Source organism: Eleutherodactylus coqui, chromosome 2 (assembly GCF_035609145.1).
Source record: "Eleutherodactylus coqui strain aEleCoq1 chromosome 2, aEleCoq1.hap1, whole genome shotgun sequence".
Classification (NCBI taxonomy): domain Eukaryota; kingdom Metazoa; phylum Chordata; class Amphibia; order Anura; family Eleutherodactylidae; genus Eleutherodactylus; species Eleutherodactylus coqui.
Genome location: NC_089838.1, coordinates 217752719 through 217773141, shown reverse-complemented (window position 1 = coordinate 217773141; position 20423 = coordinate 217752719). Strand labels below are relative to the sequence as shown.

The 20423-nt window shown below is 41.6% G+C and overlaps 1 protein-coding gene across 1 annotated transcript in view; it reads left to right on the top strand.

Moving 5' to 3' along the window:
• Positions 1-20423, top strand: part of TRPM1 (transient receptor potential cation channel subfamily M member 1) — a 166709-nt gene that overhangs the window by 79789 nt on the left and 66497 nt on the right. The window contains exons 9-14 of the mRNA XM_066592492.1: positions 10355-10427; positions 13679-13779; positions 15637-15807; positions 18057-18191; positions 18515-18565; positions 20142-20282. Coding sequence (XP_066448589.1) covers positions 10355-10427; positions 13679-13779; positions 15637-15807; positions 18057-18191; positions 18515-18565; positions 20142-20282 — 672 coding nt within the window. The remainder of the gene's footprint in view (positions 1-10354; positions 10428-13678; positions 13780-15636; positions 15808-18056; positions 18192-18514; positions 18566-20141; positions 20283-20423) is intronic.

Here is a 20423-nt window from a genome sequence, read left to right as displayed (position 1 = left end):
AACATCTTGGATAGCCAACCACAGATCTTCTGTGGATGTACGTTTGCTCAAATCCTTCTGTCTCTTCATGTAATCCCAGACAGACTCAGTGATGTTCAGATCACTGATCTGTGAGGGCCATATCATCACTTCCAGGGCCCCCAGTTCTCCATTACTCTGAATATAGTTGTTAATTACATTGGCTGGATGTTTGGGGTTGTTGTCCTGCTGCAGAATAAATTTGGGGTCAATCAGACTATTTCTGAAATAAATTCTTACTTTGCAGCATTTTTTGAACACTTGCCTAAAACGTTTACATAGTACTGTCTATACTAAGACCATCCTTGAGTGTTTGGCATCTTCACCCAGCACCCTCCTTTCATTAGATGTTTGTATGAATGGGGAATTGTGACCCTTGCTATTTGGCAGCTCTCTTGGCCTATTGGTGTGATGGTAACATCCTGGTGGATGTCTCTGGGTGAGTCAATATTCATAATATTTGATGTATATATTTTCTACCATTCCGAGAAAGAGCGCTGTCTCTATTTATTTTAGAGACTGAGAGTCAGAAACGCTATCTTTTCTCCTTAGGGAGAGCACCTAGATGGTGAGTGAGGAGACTCAAAAGACCATTTATGTTCCTCTGGGTAATATGCAAATAAGGGAGATGGAATAATACCTCCACAGTGCCACCTATTGGAAGGCAGCATTCCTTCAAGTCAAAGTCAGACTCTTTATACAAGCCTTGCAATAATGACTGGGAATTCAAAGCAAAGCCAGGACCCATGCTCATACAGCTGTTTCAGGGTTTTTGCCCTTCATCAGTGTACAGTAGGAGTCTGGCTTTGCTAGTAAGAGGTCTGGGATGGGGGTCAGAAACACTATCTTTTCTCCTCATGGAGAGCACAGAGACGGTAAGTGAGGAGACTCAAAAGGCCATTTATGCTCCTCTGTATGTGCATGGGTTCTGGCTTTGCTTTCAATTCCGGTCATTGTTACAAGGCTTATATAAAGAGTCTGACTTTGACTTGAAGGAATTCCGCCTTCCAATGGGAGAGACTGAGAGTGTCATGTCACCCTGCACATAATAAATAAATAAGATTATAGTAACTATCCAGGCGTCAGTCATATTTCCATATTATGGAACCCTGTAAGGGCCATATATTAATTACCTTGCATGCCCTTACAGGCTTTTCGAAGATAGGTTTTCCTGTGGGATTTGATCCCATTTTTGGCATTAAATTTACAATATGGCTGTTTTATGTGCAATAATAAACCCTTTTGAAAAAATATTGGTCACCTTATTATATAAATTAAAGCACTCTGTGTGGCAACCATATCTGAAATGCTTTATAGTGATGTGTTCTATTTTTTTAATGCTATATAATATCTTTGGGTATGGATGAAATATCATATCCTCGTGTCTTCTATCAATAAAATTTCTTCTGTTCCCGTCTGTCTTGTCTGTGTGACTAGTCACTGTGTCATTATTCATTCAGCGCACAATGAGAACATTCCTCTTCCCCGCATACCATCAATGTCTAGCTGGTCATGGGGCCGTGTCTAATTTGCAAACAAGTGTGGATTTACCAAAGCAGTCATACAGAAGGAATCATACAAAGAGGCAGCTGGATGTTGTTTTTACCATTAAAATGCTAATAATTCCTTAGGTTTTAACCACTTTATTGCAGTCATATGACTGCCAGCTGACCCCATAAAATAGAGCAAAAGGGCAGATTATAAATTAAACCAGCATGATAAGCATACATCTTTAAAATATTAGCCATTTACCACTATCATTGGTGTATTTAGTGTATTCATTGTCCTTTCGTTATTTTCAGTTTTCCTTTGAAATTCTAGAGTATATTATTATATAGGAACCATTTTGTAATATTCTTCAGGTCATTTCTTTAGTAAAATAATAAATTATAATCTCCCTAATATAAAATGAAATATTTGTACTATTCTCATAGAAGGATAATTAAAGGGGTTGTCTCATGATTCTCTGTGAAGTCCTAGAGTGTGCAAAACAATTCTTCCATTTGAGCCATTTAAAAACCATGCTATTATATCTAGACATTGCTGATACACACCTGTTATGGTGCCTCCTGCTCTTCTTGCCTTACAGCACAACCACTTAATGTGCCCAGTGCTGGTGAGAGGTCGCTTCTAGTCGCTTACTCTTATCAGCTGGCCTGTACAATAACTAGTAGGAATCACTCTCCTGCCGGTGCGTAAGAGGGTCTGGACAGTGGGACTGACCTACTTGGGCATGTCTGACCACGGCTACTGAAACTATTAGGTGGATATTTTCAAAGAGCAATATCTGAAATGTATTATCTTACGAACCCATTAACTCATTAAAGGGGTTATATGAGAATTATGTTTTATCACCTATCCATAGGTTAGATGATAAAATTGTAATTGAGGGAGGAATCCCACCATTGAGATGCCCACTGATCTTCAGAACAGGGCTGTTGTGTCAAGCTCTCCTCCTCACTACAACCCCTTTAGAACCAAGGAGGAGCTTGAATGAAGCGGTGGCCGAGTATGCACATTGAAATTCCATTAATTTTCAGCGGGACTCACAGAAGTAGCTTAGTACTTGTACTCGGGTATTTTCGACTATTGAAATGAAAGGAGCGACACTGCACATGCATCACTGCCACTCTGTTCAAGCTCCTTATTACAGTGGAGGATGCATTAAGGAGTGGAGAACATGGAACCACCATTTTCAAGATTGGTATGGCTCTATGGATAGGTGATAAAATATGATTTTAGGAATACCTCTTTAATCATTTTTTAGAATGTGTGATAAGCACATTAAAGCACCTCTACATGTACAAAGGCAGATCATATCTGCTGTATGTCGCTCCAATCAAGAAACAATGCTATACCTTAATTAATGAAAAAAAATATGCTCAGCATTGTGTACTACAATACTCTCTAATAGCAGCAGTGAAAAGAATAATAATCCAGAAAAAGTCAAAATTACATGCATTAAACTGTATAGTAGAGGGAATGCAATGAAATATGCAGACACCTTCATTTACAGTACAATGATGGACTGAAATAAACAAGCTAAGCCTACATAAAATGACCGATGGGCCACGCAGAGTAGGCGAAAAACAGCTGGGCTCAACTGATAGGGGCACACAACCATAAACACAAACCACACAATCAAACCAGGAACAAAGGCACAAAGTCAAGTCTACACCAGATACCAAGACTCAATAAATGAACATCATGGAGTAGGGAACGAAGAAAATGGATGAATGGAGGAACACTCCAAGAAAGCTGGAGCACAATTTTGAAAGCTCTACCTTGCCTTGACCATGAAAAGATCCTGTCTACTGCCTAGTGGTGTACAATATCAGGTCAGATGTGTCCACCATGATGGACATCTTGACACCAGAAATTCAACAACACTGTAAATGAATACCCAACGACACAAAGTAAATTATGACTATAGGCTAAAGCTATCATTTGCAGTTGCACACGTATGATCTCTTTTGCTACTTCACCTACATGACTGCAAGTAGAAAATTCTCCTATATTTAACTATTTGGACAGCAGATGACTATTGTAACATTCATCCAATTAAGTAGTTTAGAAAGACTGTCTCTTCTTCTTCTGTCATATATCAGATACATTTTATAATATTCCCCTTTACTTTTAGCAAGCAGGGGTGCACAATAGTCTCACTTCGAAAGGCATATTCTGTTAACTGTTTTAGCAATATCCGATGTACATATATATATGTGCAGGGTTTGTATGGAGCTGTCTTGGGAGTCTTCTCCATGTGCAACAGGTATTGGCTGTCTTTGAAAACTGACACCTGGCTGCATCACTGTTGTCAGAGATAACTCTGATCTCAACTGTTAACCATTTAGATGCCATCGTCATTTCTGACAGTAGCATTCAAATGCCTTGACAGAGAGAGGGAGCTCCCTTTCACCCGCAATGAGATTGGGGTTATCCGTTTGTTCATCATGGCTGCCTGTCCTTTGTTAAGGCCCTCAGGGCTTCCATGGCTGTTTGCCTACTAAGCCCTGCCTGCCTGTGAGCAGGGTTTAAAAGAAAGCCTGCTAACAGTACCAGTGTTGGGGGAGCAAACTGGACAATTGCCCAGGGCCCCCATCCTCAAGGGGGCCCCCAAACCATCTGAGGCACTAAATGAACTTGCCAATGTGCAAGTGCATAGATAGGTGCATAGATCATATTTCAATAACACATGTAGAGACTGATTTTAAGGGAAGGTAATATGGCACAGATGCTGCTGGGCAGAAGTGAACATCTGCCCTAGCAACAAGTTTCCATTGGTGAGGGGTTTGAGCCAATCAGCTGCTGTTACCAGCTGGCTCGCAAAATCAACCAGAGAAGGGCAAGAGGTGAAGTAAACACAAATTTTGTGGGAAAGCTCTCAGCCAAGCAGGGGTAAAATGGGCAGCTCAGTGCTAATGATTAATAGCTCATGCATTTTGTACGGTGTTTCCATATTTTTGTCCACCCCCTGTATATGTGTGTGTATACATATCTATATATATATATATTACATTACTCATTATTTCCGTATTCGTTTCTGGTAATTGGTTAAATCTATTATATATGTTACTAAAAATTAATCCCCTAATGCTCCTGTAGATAGTCATGCCAAATATCTGTATGCTGTATAATTTATAACACCAATATATTTCTGCAGAAATACAGCCTCCATTTTACTTTATTATGAGTGCTCACTCCAAGAATTTTACCAAAAAGGAGATGATATCTTCCTTAGTTATTACAGTACCAGGCTGGTTTGGCACGACTTCCGGAACCGGCCCATGGCATTATTCATAGGAGCAATCAGTGCTATCCAAATCAAGCACCTAAAATAGTGAGATCTGCACCATCAGCCCATTTATTTATATATTTCAGGTAGGCAGGAAGGGGTTAAAAACTAAATAATTTATTTCAAATATATTTGTAATTATTATTTACTAGCACTACTTAAAATAAGACCCTGTCTTATATTACTTTTTGCCCCGAAAAAGGCACTAGGTCTTATTTTCAAGTGATATCTTATTATACTTACCTAGCAGGCTCAGTCCACGTCCCTGAGCCATGTCATTGATTGGCCAATTCATAAATCACCCCTCCACAGCGCAATGGCAGTGATTGGTTCTTGAGCGCTGCTCAGACAATCAATGCAGCGCTGGATGAGCCAATCACAGCTATCGCATTGGTTCATCGAGCGCTGCATTGATTGGCTGAGTGGTGCTCTAGAACCAATCAGAGCCTTTGCTTCCTGGAGGTGGGATTTATGAATCCCGTAACCAGAAAGTAATCTTCTGTGAGCAGCCAAGGACTGCAGGAAACATGCTGGCGCTCCAAAGAGAAGCTGGAGGAGTGTGGACCAAGACTGCTAGGTAATGTATTGCTTTTTTTCTTTACGTAATGCAGCTAGGGCTTATTTTCAGAGTAGAGCTTATATTTCAAGCCTCCCCCGAAAATCCTGAAAAATTGGGGTAGGGCTTACTTTCTGGGTAGGTCTTATTTTCTGTGAAACAGGGTACTAGTAAGGAACCTGTCAGGAATAGGCGCACAACGCACTGCAATCTGCGGTAAATTCTGCACCATAACCTGCAGGCTGCCTGTGGATTTTGATGTGGAATTGAAAATGGCTTAAAACCTGTCTGCAATTCCACATCAAAATCTGCAGTTTAGACCTGTGCCCTGCGGTATAATTCCGTCCCATGTGTAAGGTCACTAAGTGCTTTGTGGGGTGTGCAAGAAAAACAGAGCTTCCAGGGGAAACTCATGCAAACAAAGAAAGAAGAACACAATTCAGTTCAGGCAGCGCTCCAGGAATATAGTAGAAAGCATAAAATATTTATCAAAAGATATAGGGGGGAGAAATATAGATCTGGCAACACCCTGATGTGGGCAGACTCCCTGTAAAAGGGAAGTCCAGCCACGTCTCCAATCTTGGTGGGCTGTACAGAAGCTTAATTAATCTGGTCATCAGACATCCAAGTGGGGAGAGAGTTAGTGTGGGTTCCGAATGGGGACAGTCGGAAAACAGATAAAAGAAAATGCAATGGTCAAACCAAAAAAGACCTCAGTGCTCCAGCTGGAGCACTGGGGTCTTTTTTGGTTTGACCATTGCATTTTCTTGTACAAGCAAAGGAGGAGAATAGAGCTAACCCACCATGACTCTAATCCTGCGTGTAGTGATATTCAGAATCCACATCCCAAATAGAGAGCTCATAGTCTAGAATGGGTCCATACTGTTCCAGGTTTGCTTCAGTGCATTCAGTATTATGGAAGCATTCTCCCCTAGAAGAATTACTTGCTAGGAAGAATTGGATGCCTCATAGAAGATCCATTCAATAACACATGAAGTGTGGTATTAGTACATACTGCAGACCCATTGTACACTTCATGCACTCCATATATCTGAATACACATGGAATTGCCATGTGCATGAGACCTAAGACAATCTTAAGGAAATGCAGTGTTTTCAATAATTAAAAAAAGGCTGAAGAGACAGAGACAACTAGTCACATAGCAACGTACGGTACTAGCAGACCACCTGCAGGAGGGGATTTAGACTGTGGGACAAACCAGCCAGGGCTGTGAAGTTGGAGTCATAGCATCCGAGTTAGAGTGCCATTTGGGTGGAATAGGAGTCAGTAGAAATGTACTGACTCCAACTCCAGCTTATAAACAAATATATATATAAATTATGAATATGGTATAATCAATTCTATGCAGAATTTGTTGCATATTTTCTTAGGAATATAGGAAAGTTTTGATATGCCCTATAAATATATGTTCTATAACTAGGATATATAATGTAGGATGTAGCTTGATTATTTTATCATAATGGTGATGAAAAGCCTGATATTACCATCTTAATAAAGTAAATCAATCATTTAAAAAACATGAGTCATATATGAAAGAGTTGGAGTCTGAAAAAAATTAAGAAGTTGGAGTCGGAGATTTGGCTTACCAACTCCACAGCCTGCATACTACCAAGAGTATGTAGGCATTCCGTTTGAGCCCAAACTTTTCATATTCCTCCGTAATAAGAATTAAGCTAAATCAAAATAGCACCAAGGAAATAACCTTTCCACTAAAATGAACCCTTTTTATATCTATGGGAGCATTAAAATAAAAAACAATTGATTAAGGATGAGAACTACACAAACGGTAGTTGTGGTGCATTCAAACATGCCAAAAGTAAGGGATTTTCAGGTACCACATCCAATCTTATAACACAAGGATGTCTACAAGCTACAAGCATATTACCAGTGAGATTTGTACTCCTTTCTTGCACAAGACCCGGTGTAAGCGCAATTTAGCTAATATTTTGACGTTAAAAATATCACACTACCGTATTTCGGCTGCTGTTTTGCATCCATGATACAGAATTATGCCCCAGCCTGATCACAGGTCTCCTGATGTGAACTCCAAGCATCATATGTGATGTTCAGAGTTCAAGTCTGGAGACCTGCAGTCAGGCTGCAAGGCAAAACGGAGGCTAAGATACAGTAATGTGCTCCCAGCCATAATTTAGATCAGATACAGAATATGTCCCTTTAAAGAATTTCTGGAAAATATTTACATTATTTAACCAATATGCACAGCTTAGCAATTTTCATAATTTCCTTAAAGGGAAATTTCATATTTAACAACAATGGCCTTTAAGGATATGTTCACATGTGGCAGATTTGTTTCCGAAAATCCTGCAGCTGAAATTTGCTTCCACACGCTGAGCATAGCTGTTACTGCAACAAATGCATGTATTTCTGCAAGCCACCATGTGCATTCACCTTAGTGCTTATGCACACGGCCATAATAGACTTCTATAGAGTCACCTGAGCCCTTGACTGTTTCTCTGTATGCCTCTAATTTCAAGCACAGTTTTCTTCTATGGAATTTCTTATGAATCCGTATAGAATATCTCCGATGATGTAGAGTCAGATAGAGCCCATATTGCAGTGCATATAAAGGAAGGAGCTGTAAAGGCTTTGTGGCATTCTGCATGAGTCAGATCACTCAGCTTTTAAAGAGGTTGTACCAAAACGTTTTTATCTTCTATCGACAGGATAGGTGATAAAAGTTTGATTGGTCTCAACCGAGAACGGGGGTCTTGTGTCCCACTCTTCTTGTCAATGCGGGTTTGCTACACCCACTTGCAGTGATGTGGAGATTGAATGGAGCGGTGGGCGCACATGCACAATGTCGCTCTTTTCATTTCAATGAAGCTGATGGAAATGGCAAAGTACAAGCATTCAGCTATCTCTGGCAATCCCCTTGAAAATGAATGAAGGGGTACATTGAGCCTGTAGTGAGAAGAAGGAGGGATGCAGGGCTCACATTCTCAGGATCGGTGGGGGTGTCAGCTCTGCTTTTGCAGTGAAACATGTCAGGTCGTCAGCATTAATTTTAGCTGCTATATATCTGACCCTAGTCTGCAGCAGTTGGGTCAGTTTAGCAAGTTACTGCTCCTAGTGCTAGCTAGTTACTACATCTACCTCTATAGGTAAAGTCCCCTGGTACAAGCACCAAGTCATGACTGGCTCCTAGGATGACATCAGGCAGTTTATTTGTGGGGTAGTTTGCCACTGCCTTCCCCAGTCATTTTTTACCACCAGCAAGCTTGACAAAGACCACAGAAGTGGTTGAAATTTTGCATGTCGTCAGTGGACTTACAATAAAAGATGCTCCTTTGATTTATAAGAAGTTTCCTATGTGTGGTGCTCTCTTCAACTATTTCTCCTCTGACTCCTAAGGTGGCATCAGACTGTTTTTTTGTGGGGTAGTTTGCCATTGCCTTCCCCAGTCATCTTTTACCCTCCCAGCTAGCTGGGTACTCATGTTACCGACCTCGGAAGGATAGAAGGCTGAGTCAACCTTGAGCTGGCTACCTGAACCCCCAATCATCAGGTCGTGAGCGAGAGCTTTAACACTCTGCACCACACAGGGCCCTACCCCTATATGGAGGCATTAATTCTGTGGTTTTAATCATAGGCGTTTTATCACTTTATTAATAAAGGTCACTTTTTATAGTTATACATTAATTATCATTGGAGAAAAGAAGGGCTTTTGATACCCGGTTGTATTGCATCTCAGCTCTATTTACGTGAATTGAACTGAGCTGCGATGCTACATACAACTTGCGGAGAAATGGGGCACTGTTTTAGGAAGAAACTGTTATGTTTTTCTAAACTTGGACAACTCATTTAAGACAAAATCACAATTCTTACATATGACAGAAATGTAAAAGCAATGTAAGTTTTATAGATTGTAAGAGAACAGTTGGCCATTAGAGGGTGAAATTGTAGAATCTGGCAATGGATTAAGTGGCTGGATTATGGAGCACCTGAAAGGGCTCAGTAAAGGAAAGGGTGTGCCGCTCAGGGCCAGCTGTGATCTCACTGCTCCATGGCCATCTGGGGAGAGGTGTAAGCTGCATTGAGACACATGACAGGGGATGACGCCCCCTATGCTGACACAAGAAACTAATGGTAAAGGACTGATGTTTAAAGTTTTGGCACTGGGCCTGCTAGAAAGGGCAATGCCAAGTGTTAAGTTAGAAGCCAGCTGGCTAATGTTTATGTTTATGTATTTGTGCACTGTGACAATGGTTTATTCAGTGTGAACACTGCCTGTTCTGTGAAAAGCAAAAAAAGAATGGTGAAGGCCAGATTCTATGCTAAATCCACTCTGTTGGAATGACTTCATGCATGTGTGCCAATTATCTTGCCCAGGAGATGGCGGTCTAGTGAGTGACCAACCTTCAAGGTTATTACAAGACCTTACAGGGAACTTGTCTCTGGGTTCATGCTGCCTGAACCACAGCCCGGCTTCTCCCTGCCCACAGCATGAGGACTAATAGCTCTGTCCCCTTTTGTGTATCTTTCCTGTGCTTTCACGATCCAGTGATTAACTGAACAATAATTCCATGCAAAATAGTCCTTATTTGTCACATTGTGGACATTTTTATCTATAATGCCCAATACATCCAATACTTTTCTATCTCGAATAAATACTTTTTAATTTCAGATCTCAGCACCATAATATTTAGGAAAACACAATTCTGTACAGGCCAAGAAGAAAAAACATATTGGCAAATGAGTATCTCAGAATTAGTTGAAAGTAATGATAAATATGCATTAGTTAAATTAAAAATCACGTTTATAACAGGGGAGAGGAATACGTCAGAAACAGTATGTTATTTAAAAACATTATATATATAATTTTTTACCCCTTATACTCATATTTAATTACTGTGATACACAAATTATGACTGATTTGGACAAATGCATATTATTGGTATTTCTCACTAAAATTCATTACCGGATGTTTTTTCATCCACAAATAGATTACTGTTTTCCGAATGGGATCAGAAGGCCAACAAGATATTGAGATGGCTATCCTAACAGCTCTTCTAAAAGGTGTGTGAAATATTTGTAGCCATAGTTCTGTACAGTTTAGACATTCAGTTCAACTGACTATTTGTGATTACCCATCTAAAAACCTAGTACTTAAGTCAACAACCCTTGGGCAAAAGAGAGATACCGGAGTCCTTCTTTTTACCTCCTTCTCTCTTGACCTGGGTTAAGGCACCTACCCACTAGCGATATGTATTCTTGCAATGCGAGAGCGAGTGAAAACGCATGATTATGAAATCAATGATTTTCCATGGTTTCATGGACTCAAGCCTCGCAGCGCAAATAAAAATCTGCGATATCGCTCATTGTCTTTAATGGGGCCGGCGGCAGCTGCGCCAGCCCCATGGAAAACATAGGGAGTACATACGGACTTCTGCCACAGCTGAATGACGTGGGGATGAAGGAATCCTCTGCCATCACACCTGTCACAGCTGTGGCAGAAGTCTGCGATGCTATCCCATTGCTTTCAATGGGGTCGGTGCTGCTATGGCCCCATTGAAAGCAGTGTGTTGCAGGCAACCCCCGCAGCGATGATTAAAATATAAGCCCTTCCCTAAAAATCATCCCTAACTGGAAAAAAAAAGTTAAAAAAAATTTTTTTTGCTCACCTAGAAGAGCCGTCCAGGTCTTCTGTCCGGCCCCAGCAGTCGTCTTTTGTCTTCTGGAGGCTAAGAGATTGAAAAATCCCCACCCCCAGAAAGCGCTGGACTGATTGGCTAAGTGCTCAGCCAATCAAGGCAGCGCTCAGCCATTGAATGACAGCTGAGCGCTGCCTGTGGTTGGTCACAGCACTCAGCCAATCACAGGCAGCCCTCAGCCATTCATAATTCAATCAAAATTTTTCTTTTTTTACTTACCGTATATACTCGAGTATTAGTCGACCCGAGTATAAGCTGAGTCAATAAGTTTTACCACAAAAAACTGGTAAAACCTGTTACTCGAGTATAAGCCTAGCAAGACTCGAGTATATACTAGGCAAAAAAAACACGCAAAACTCACCTTCCAGCCCGTGTCTGTGTCCCTGGCATGATGGTCTCCCCGGCGGTGCAGCAAGCTGCTTCAGACCTCTCCACGCTCTCATCTCCCTGCTCAGTTTTCAATTCCCCCGCTGTCAGCACTGTGTAAGTAAGCGCTGTGATTGGATCGAGTGCCAGCCAATCACAACCGGCGATAAACCAATCACAGCCATTCAGTGATGTCATTCACTGAATGTCTGTGAATGATTGAGTGCCGGCTGTAATTGGCTGGCGCTCGATCCAATCAGAGCTCTTACCTACACAGCGCTGACGGCGGGGGAATTTAAAGCTGAGCAGGAAGATGACAGCAAGGGGAATTCTCAAGCAGCTTGCCGCACCACTGGGGAGACCATCGCACTGGGGACACAGATGCAGACTGGGAGGTGAGTATTGCGGGGTTTTTTTTTTCTTTTTTACCTCACTCGAGTATAAACCGAGGGGGGCTTTTTCAGCATAAAAAAATGTGCTGAAAAACTAGGTTTATACTCGAGTATATATGGTATATTTCAAGCCCTTCCCCAAAAATCATTGCTGTGGGCGTTGCCTGCAGAGGTCCCTGTGGGGATGAAGGAATCCCCTGCCATAGCTGTCACAGCTGTGGCAGAAGTCCGCAATTTATGCCTTATGTTTTTAATGGGGCTGGCGCTGCTACCGCCGGCCCTGTTTAAAACAATGAGCGATACTGCTGTGTTTTCACTCACTCTCTCATCACAAGAAAAAATATTGCTAGTGGATAGGCGCCCTTAGAGGGGAACAAGATGTCTTTAGATAATCTTGGGTGACTAAAGAACTTTTCTGGATCCCGTATAAAAATTCAAGATGCTATATACTAATTTATTGTTGCCAAAAAGAATAGCTGAGAACAAATTAACAACTCTGCTCTCATCTCACACACTCTTAGGGCCCTTTTACATGGGGTGACCTGTCGGGCCCAGAGTTGTTTCAGCACTGATTGTTCCTGTGCTTTAATACAGGAACAATCATTGGTGAGTAAATGGAGGTGGAGCCACCTGCCTCCATTCACAGTAAAACAAGCAGTCGTTTATAGATGAATGACTACCTAGTTGCATAGGCCGATCGCTGTTCAGTCTACCGCATGCATAAACTGAACAACAAACTGTAAGTGAATGAATTCTCATTCGGCGTTCAGTCGGTGCATGTATTTACACTGAACAGTAATTGTTCTAATTCTCGCTGGATTACAGGAAGCTGCACGATTGATAATTATCAGCCTGTGTAAAAGAGGCCATAGGCTGGGTTCACACGGAGCCGAATTGCTGTAGTCCACACGGCAATTCCACCCGCGGCTCCTAATCCCGGGATTAGCCAGCAAAGTGGACATATGACATAATTTAAGTGGAACTTCTCACACAAACTAATCCAAAAATCTGTGTGGTTTGTTACGCTTCAAGACTGTCTGCCACTTTCTCTGTTTCCCGGAAAATAAGACAGGGTATTATATTAATTTTTGCTCCAAAAGATTAAATTTTTTTACATGTACACAATTTAATTTGACCTTTTTTATTAACTGTAACTAGGGCTTATTTTTGGAGTAGGGCTTATATTTTAAGCAAACCTAAAAATCCTCAAAAATCCTGCTGCATGCTCCAAAATCCTCAAAAATCATGCTAAGGCTTATTTTCAGAATAGGTCTCATTTTCAGGGAACCGGGGTATATAGTATAGTATGATAATATGCCATAAGATAATTAAGTAAGCTTTACCACATCAAGGTGGTCCTGCCATAGGCACAGTTTGAATACACCCAAAAATAATTATTTATAGATCCATGTTGGGATCCAGGACCTATGAGCAGGAGGAGAGGGTAAGAAATTGACGTATTCTATGTCTGACTGGCTTTTATGTGATGATCACCTTCATATATTCATCCATATCTGTTGCCAGGACAGATCTTAACATGTAGAAAAACATTATAATAACTTTTTGGGTTCACCTGCTGCTCAAACTATCAGCTATGCTCACTTGAGATTATTTCCTACATGCTGGATATTGCGCCCAGTTTGTACACAGATATCCTGTGCAGGTCACCACTTATGATGCAAATACATTCAGTGTGAGGATATTCATTGCCATAGTTTTAGCCTTCTGCACTGCACCTTTGAGTTACTAATATAATTTTTGGGGGACTGTAATGATGTTACGCTATCTGTGTTGTATAATAACTTGCCTATATCTTCCTTACGTCGCAGTAATAATAATACTTTAACATTATTTCCAGGTACAAACGCCTCTGCTCCTGATCAGCTTAGTTTAGCACTAGCTTGGAACCGGGTTGACATTGCACGCAGCCAAATTTTTGTATTCGGACACCAGTGGCCGGTAAGATCTAACTTAGAGGTCTGGAGAAAGTTTTGAAATAAAGTATCATAAATTAGAAATGAGAGAGTATACTCGGTAAGGCACATTACTCGAGCGAGTAGTGCCTTAGCTGAGTATCTCCCCGCTCGTCTCTAAAGATTCGGGGGCCGGCGTGGGTGACAGGTGAGTTGCGGCGGGGATCGGGGGGGAGCAGGGAGGAGAGAGGGAGAGATCTCTCCTCTGTTCCTCCCCGCTCTCCCCCGCCGCTCCCCGCCCCCCGAATCTTTAGAGACGAGCGGGGAGATACTCGACTAAGGTACTACTTGCTCGAGTAATGTGCCTCACCGCCTTACCGAGTATACTCGCTCATCTCTAATCATAATGTTATAGGGTAATATATTATTGTCCTTATTGCACTCTTTATTATTTCTGCAAGTTAATGATAAATGCAGTAATAGTTTCAAGTTAGGGCTTAGTCAGACGGGCGTTTTTTGCCGCGATTTGCGCATGCGCATGCGTCCGGCGATTTTTTAAAACCATTGCTTCACAATGGTATCGGACACATGAGCGCTTTTTATGCGCTCGTCCAAAAAATTATAGAACAAAAAATCGCAGATCGCACCTATCTGCGATCTGCGATTCCTGTTCGCTTCTGTATATGCGCTCAATGGGGCCGGCGGCAGCAGCGCCGACCCCATTGAGAACATATAGAAGACAAATCATTCTTCTCTGCCACAGCTGTAACAGCTGTGGCAGAGAAGAACGATGTTTGCCCATTGAATTCAATGGAGCGGCAATACAGCCGCTCCATTGAAAGCAATGGGCTGCCGGCGTGCGCGGGGTTAATTGTCGGGAAGGGGTTAAATATATAAACCCTTCCCTGCAATTCATGCTAAAATGTGTTAAAATAAAAAAAAATTGTATACTCACCTTTCCGCTGCAGCCGGAGTCCAGCCGCGGCCGCTGTCAGTTCTCCTGAACTGCTTCTCGGCACTATTCAGCCGGCGGGGCTTTAAAATCCCCGCCTGCTGAATGATCTGCTCTCATTGGTCACAGCCTGACCAATCAGAGGCCGGTTTCACTCACACACCCATTCATGAATTCATGAATGGGTGAGTGACTGCTGCCTCTCAGCGCTGAGCCAATCAGGGGCAGGTCTGACTCACATCCATTCATGAATTCATGAATGGGTGTGAGTGAGGCATGCCTCTGATTGGCTCAGCGCTGAGCCAATCAGGGGGCAGGTCTGACTCACACCCCCTTCACACCCACTGCAGGACGGCTGCCCGGAGCTGCAGGCAGAAGGTGAGAATGCAATTTTTTTATATTTTAACACATTTTAGGATGGATTGCAGGTAAGGGCTTATATATTTAAGCCCTTACCGACAATTCATCCCGGGCTCGCCCGCAGCGCATTGCTTTCAATGGAGACGGCTGTATTGCCGTCTCCATTGAATGCAATGCGCTGGACAGCTCCGGCCCGTTTCTAATGAAACGCGGCTAGGAGCAGATTTTCGGGCGATTTGCGGGCGACTTGCGCGCACCGGTCACGCGATTTGCGGATGCGCATCCGTCATGCGATCCGCAAATCGCGGCAAAAAACGCCCGTCTGACTAAGGCCTTACACACTCAAAAAGGATGTCTGCCAAAATTGGCCATTCCATCTTAATTTTCAGTGTAAAGGATTCTACACATTCCATGCAGGTTTCACTGTGTCAAGGTTATTGTTGAAGTTCACAGACTATATATATTCTGTAATGGGTAATCCTAGTCACATGGACGATCCTTTACATAAATGCTGTCAGGCTATGCTATTTAGTTATCATGTGTGTTCTTATATACTTTTTTGCTGTTTATTTCATTCCATTATGGTGCCAGCCTTTAGGAAGCCTTACAACAGCTGATGGGTCCAATCAGGATAAAGAAAAGCGATCACCTGCTGCACAAACTAAGGCACCCAGAGGGAAGGGCAAAGGTAAGAAGAAAGGAAAAGGCAAAGAAGAACCAGAGGAGGAGACGGATCCCAGGAAGATTGAGCTTCTGAACTGGGTATTGCTTTTTATGTTGTCTTTAGGGTATGATACACATCAGGAAGCAATATCAACACCAAAATCCGCATTAAAAACCCAACGCTGGTTTCGATGCAGATTTTGGTATGGATTTTTACCACAGAATTCACTCATTGCAATGCATGAATTTCACTGTGAAAATCTGTCACATTTCTACAACAAAAAGACCATGCTGCGGATTTGCGCTTCTTTTTTATGGTTTTGCATGACATTCACCAGTTAAAGAAAAAACTTTCCAAAATTCACATTGTCTTAATTTCACATCCATAGAAGCCCAGTTACAGGGGCAAATAAGTCACTGTAGGGACACTAGTCACTGGAAGAGCTGGTCTGATCTTACCTGCAGCTCTGCTGTGGGGGGAGGCACCCGGCAATCAAGTGATCGCCAGGTGGAATAGCAGAAGCGGCACTTCTGCTTTCTCTATTCACTACATAGCACTCATTGAGCGCTATGTAGCCTGCAAAAGAGAAGGCAATAGCGGATAAAAACCACTGCTGCCTTCTCATCAGGGTTCTTGGCAGGAGCTTCAATCCTGTGCCGTATTTTTACTATGATGTGGGATTAAAGCCTAGTCCTTATCATGTTAAAATAATATTTCCTGACATTGCTTCTGATTTTCTCGGACTGTACCCCCATGTTCTAGTGTTTAGTGTCCTAATAAAAACACGTTCCTCCTGAGACTTATTTATGCATATTTAAAGGTTTTAATCATATCCCCCCCTGGTATACATTGTGCAGCATTGAAGCAGCCACGATGCTTGCTCGAGATCCACAACCCCTTCAAACAGTCGATTGGCACGTATCCCAAGTGGTGGACCCCTTATGATCTGATATTGATGACCTAACCTGAGGAATTTGTCATCAATATCTTAGACTTGAAAAACCCCTTCAAAAAAAGATGTATCTTATCAGCTCTGATTTTATTTTCTAACATCCACGCAAACGTGATGCACAAAATCCATCTATTCTGGCATAAATTTTCTGTTATTTTAGTGCTAGTGTAAAGAAGACCATAATCATTAGTAATCTATATTGTATGTTATTGTACCCCTGTAAACTATTTGATTCCCTTAGGGTGCTTTCACACAGGATGGAATATTCCGCAACAGCATTGTGAAATATGCCGTCCTGCGGAATATTAAACCGAAAAATCCACACTGCCAATGTGCAGATTTTTGATGCAGAATTGAAAATGACAAAATTCTGCCGGGAATTCTGCATCAAAATCTGCAGTTTGCCGTACGGATTTTGGTGCGGAATTCCACTGTTGCATAATATTCCTGTTACGGTACTAGTGGGATGCCTAGGTACGTACACGGCGCAGGGCTCCCTGATCTTCACCCACGCCACTGTCCCTTCCTGTAGATAGCCCTGATGGTGAACACGTCCAGGCCACCAACTCTGACCCTACGCTTCCTAGGGGAGGACAGGCAGGGACCGCCGTACCTATCCAAGAGACTACTACCCACTAGCGCTGACAGGAAAGGCAGATGACAAAACCAACACGAGCAGTACAAACAGGACAGAGGCAGATGGTAAAACCCTGGCTGATAACAGCAAGGTCTAGCGGACAAGCTGACAGAAGCAGGATACAAACAGAGGCAGACTGGAAAACCCTGGCTAATAACAGCGAGGTCTAGCGGACAAGCTGACAGAAGCAGGATACCAAACAAGGCAGACAAGCTAGCAGACCAAGGGATTGGCACAAGGTACCAGGGCCAGATTCCCAGCAGGTCAGAATAGCTAGACTACTCAGAAGACACTAAAAACTGAACACTAATCGGCCACTCCCAGGCAGCAAGTGCTGGATCTTATAGGGAGGCGGAAGGAGCCGATAGGTAGATAGACCTGTCAATCACCAGCACACCTCTCAGACACATAGCAGGGTAATTAACCTGACTGAAAGGAACAGGAGCTTTTAACCCTGGCTAGTCTGGACAGAACAAGGTGTGCTGGCAAAATTAACTATGAGCTGACAGGCGTAACAATTCCGTCCCTCATAAAAGCACTCTTAGTAGAGAAGCACATTTCCTTAAAATATCCTGCCGCTCCTGCTATTATTACTACTAATGCTTTATGTAATACCGTAATAGTAAAAGGCAGAACTTCATGTATATTATACTTCGCTTACCTTATTTTTGTCTTGTACTTCATCGTATTTCACAAGTTTCTTTCTAAATGAAATGCAAAGTGGATAGGTTTAAGATATGTAACATTATTTTTGAAAGGTTAACTCTCTAGAGCAAGCTATGATGGACGCCCTGGTTCTAGATCGAGTGGATTTTGTAAAGCTTCTAATTGAGAATGGAGTCAATATGCAAAGGTTTCTCACTATTCCTCGTTTAGAAGAACTGTACAATACTGTAAGTACCGCAGAAAGCTAATGACTGATACTGAGGCTTAGTTGGCATCTGTTATAGATCTAGCATCTAATTGTATGTGCACCAAATATATTTATTGCAGGAAATACTACTGGTACCAGGCAGTCTGGATTTCATATTAGGAGAATGCATGCATAGGAAGGAACACAGTGCCAAAGAATTTCTCATAGATTTATTGTCTGAATGGAATGAATGGTACAGGGCCAATCTCCAGAAAGAAAAGAGATACGAAAGCTTGATGTGGTATATTATTATACACAAATGTACATAAACCTCTCTTAATTGATGATTATTTTATGTTTCAGAGATTGGGTCCTCCAAATACTTTACATTACCTTGTAAGAGATGTAAAGAAGGTAAATTGCCTTACATCCTGAAGTGAAACTTTAATGAGACTTGCATTTACGAAGCATCTGCAAATCATACACATATATACACAACAGACACATACATAAACAATGTATCAATATTGTTATTATAGATGTTATTGTTTCTAACTTGTTTATGTGAAGTATACATATATAGTTGTACTGGGGATTTAGGAAAGAAGTTATTGAAATATCTTCAACTGTTACAATGCCTAGCAAAAGCAAGCCTAGGAGGTGCCTTCTTCATGCCTCCTGTGACTTCTGGTGTATGCATAAACCTATAGAATAGAAGGGCAGGCTGGTGCGAACAGTATGTGTTTGCATATTACATATGGTGTGTTCATTTACCATCATGTTGCTTATACATTGTTTTGTGTGCATTAATTCTTATGTTTTTCATTGCCCATGTACCAATTGCTATCCATCATCCATCTCCATCACTTCATGGCCATGCAGAGAATGACTAGGGGATTCGGATGGGTTAATATGGAGGTGAATCTTTTTTCAATTTAACTCATAATAATATCATTGCATATAGCTGTACAGACCGTTATCTGTGTTTAGGAGAAATAGCCTATAAAAGTTGTATTAACACAAGGAAAGGGACTTGTTATTTGTATAGCCCCAACTTATTAGGTAATTTATTTATTACCCCCACCCAGCTGGCTACTCATTTTACTAATCTCAGAAGGAGGGAGTCAACCTTGAGCCGGCTACCTGAACCACGTGGGGAATGAACCCGCCACCTTCAGGTCGTGAGCAAGAGCTTAGGACTGCATTCTGTTGCCTTAACACTCTGCGCCACACAAAGCCCCACACATGATACATCTTATCTGCAATTAAATACAGCCAATATTAACAAGCATTACAAATGAATGTTCCTCACTGAGAATACTGACAGGAAATGCCAAAAATATCTTCTTATGATCACTGAAATCTCTAGTTCTAGAAACCTGCAGAAATATTTAACCCCTTAAAGACCAGAGTGTTTTAGTCTTAAAGGACCAAAGACTTTTTAGCGATTTTTTTTTTTTCCCATGTGGTGGTTTTATTGCCCTATCTGTTTTTCTGGTCCTGAAAATTTTTGATAAATTTTTATCATTATGAGCTTCTGCGTTGTTTCAAGGTATATAATACTATGTGAATACAGTTCTTCTTTCAATGTATAATCTCTAACAGTGAGACACAGACTGTACTGCTGGATTCATTTAACCCTTTGCACCATTAAAAAAACCTCAGGAGGAAAAATGTGGTCCAGGACTTGGACCTGGGTATGCTAAGACTTGAAGTGCAGGTGGTATATAGTAATGTAGATCCCAACAACATACAAAAACATAATACACACAAAGCTTATAGTAATTTTCATTCCCCTACATAACAGAACACATATTACAACTTATAAGTGAAGTGCAAAACTGACCATTGAAAAAGCCAGCTTGACCACAAAATCTAATTTGTCAATTTAGGACTAATGCATTGTTAGTTTGTGGAACAACTCTTATGATGTATGATAACAACTTTCCTTAATATTATTGTTTATATTTATTTTTTTGTTTCTGCACAGGGTAACCTACCACCAGATTATCATGTCAGTTTGATTGACATTGGCCTTGTACTGGAGTACCTCATGGGTGGAGCCTATCGCTGTCATTATACCAGAAAAACCTTCAGGACCCTCTACAATAACTTATTTGGGCCCAAGAGGGTAATACTGAATTCTGTTTTACAATTCCAGACTAGTCATCAAAAATGTATTGTAATATCTTCAGTTTTGTTGGACTACATGTTCAAAGAGCTGTACATTTAACCACTTCGCAAGTGCAGTCACAAAGGTTGTGTGAGGCCA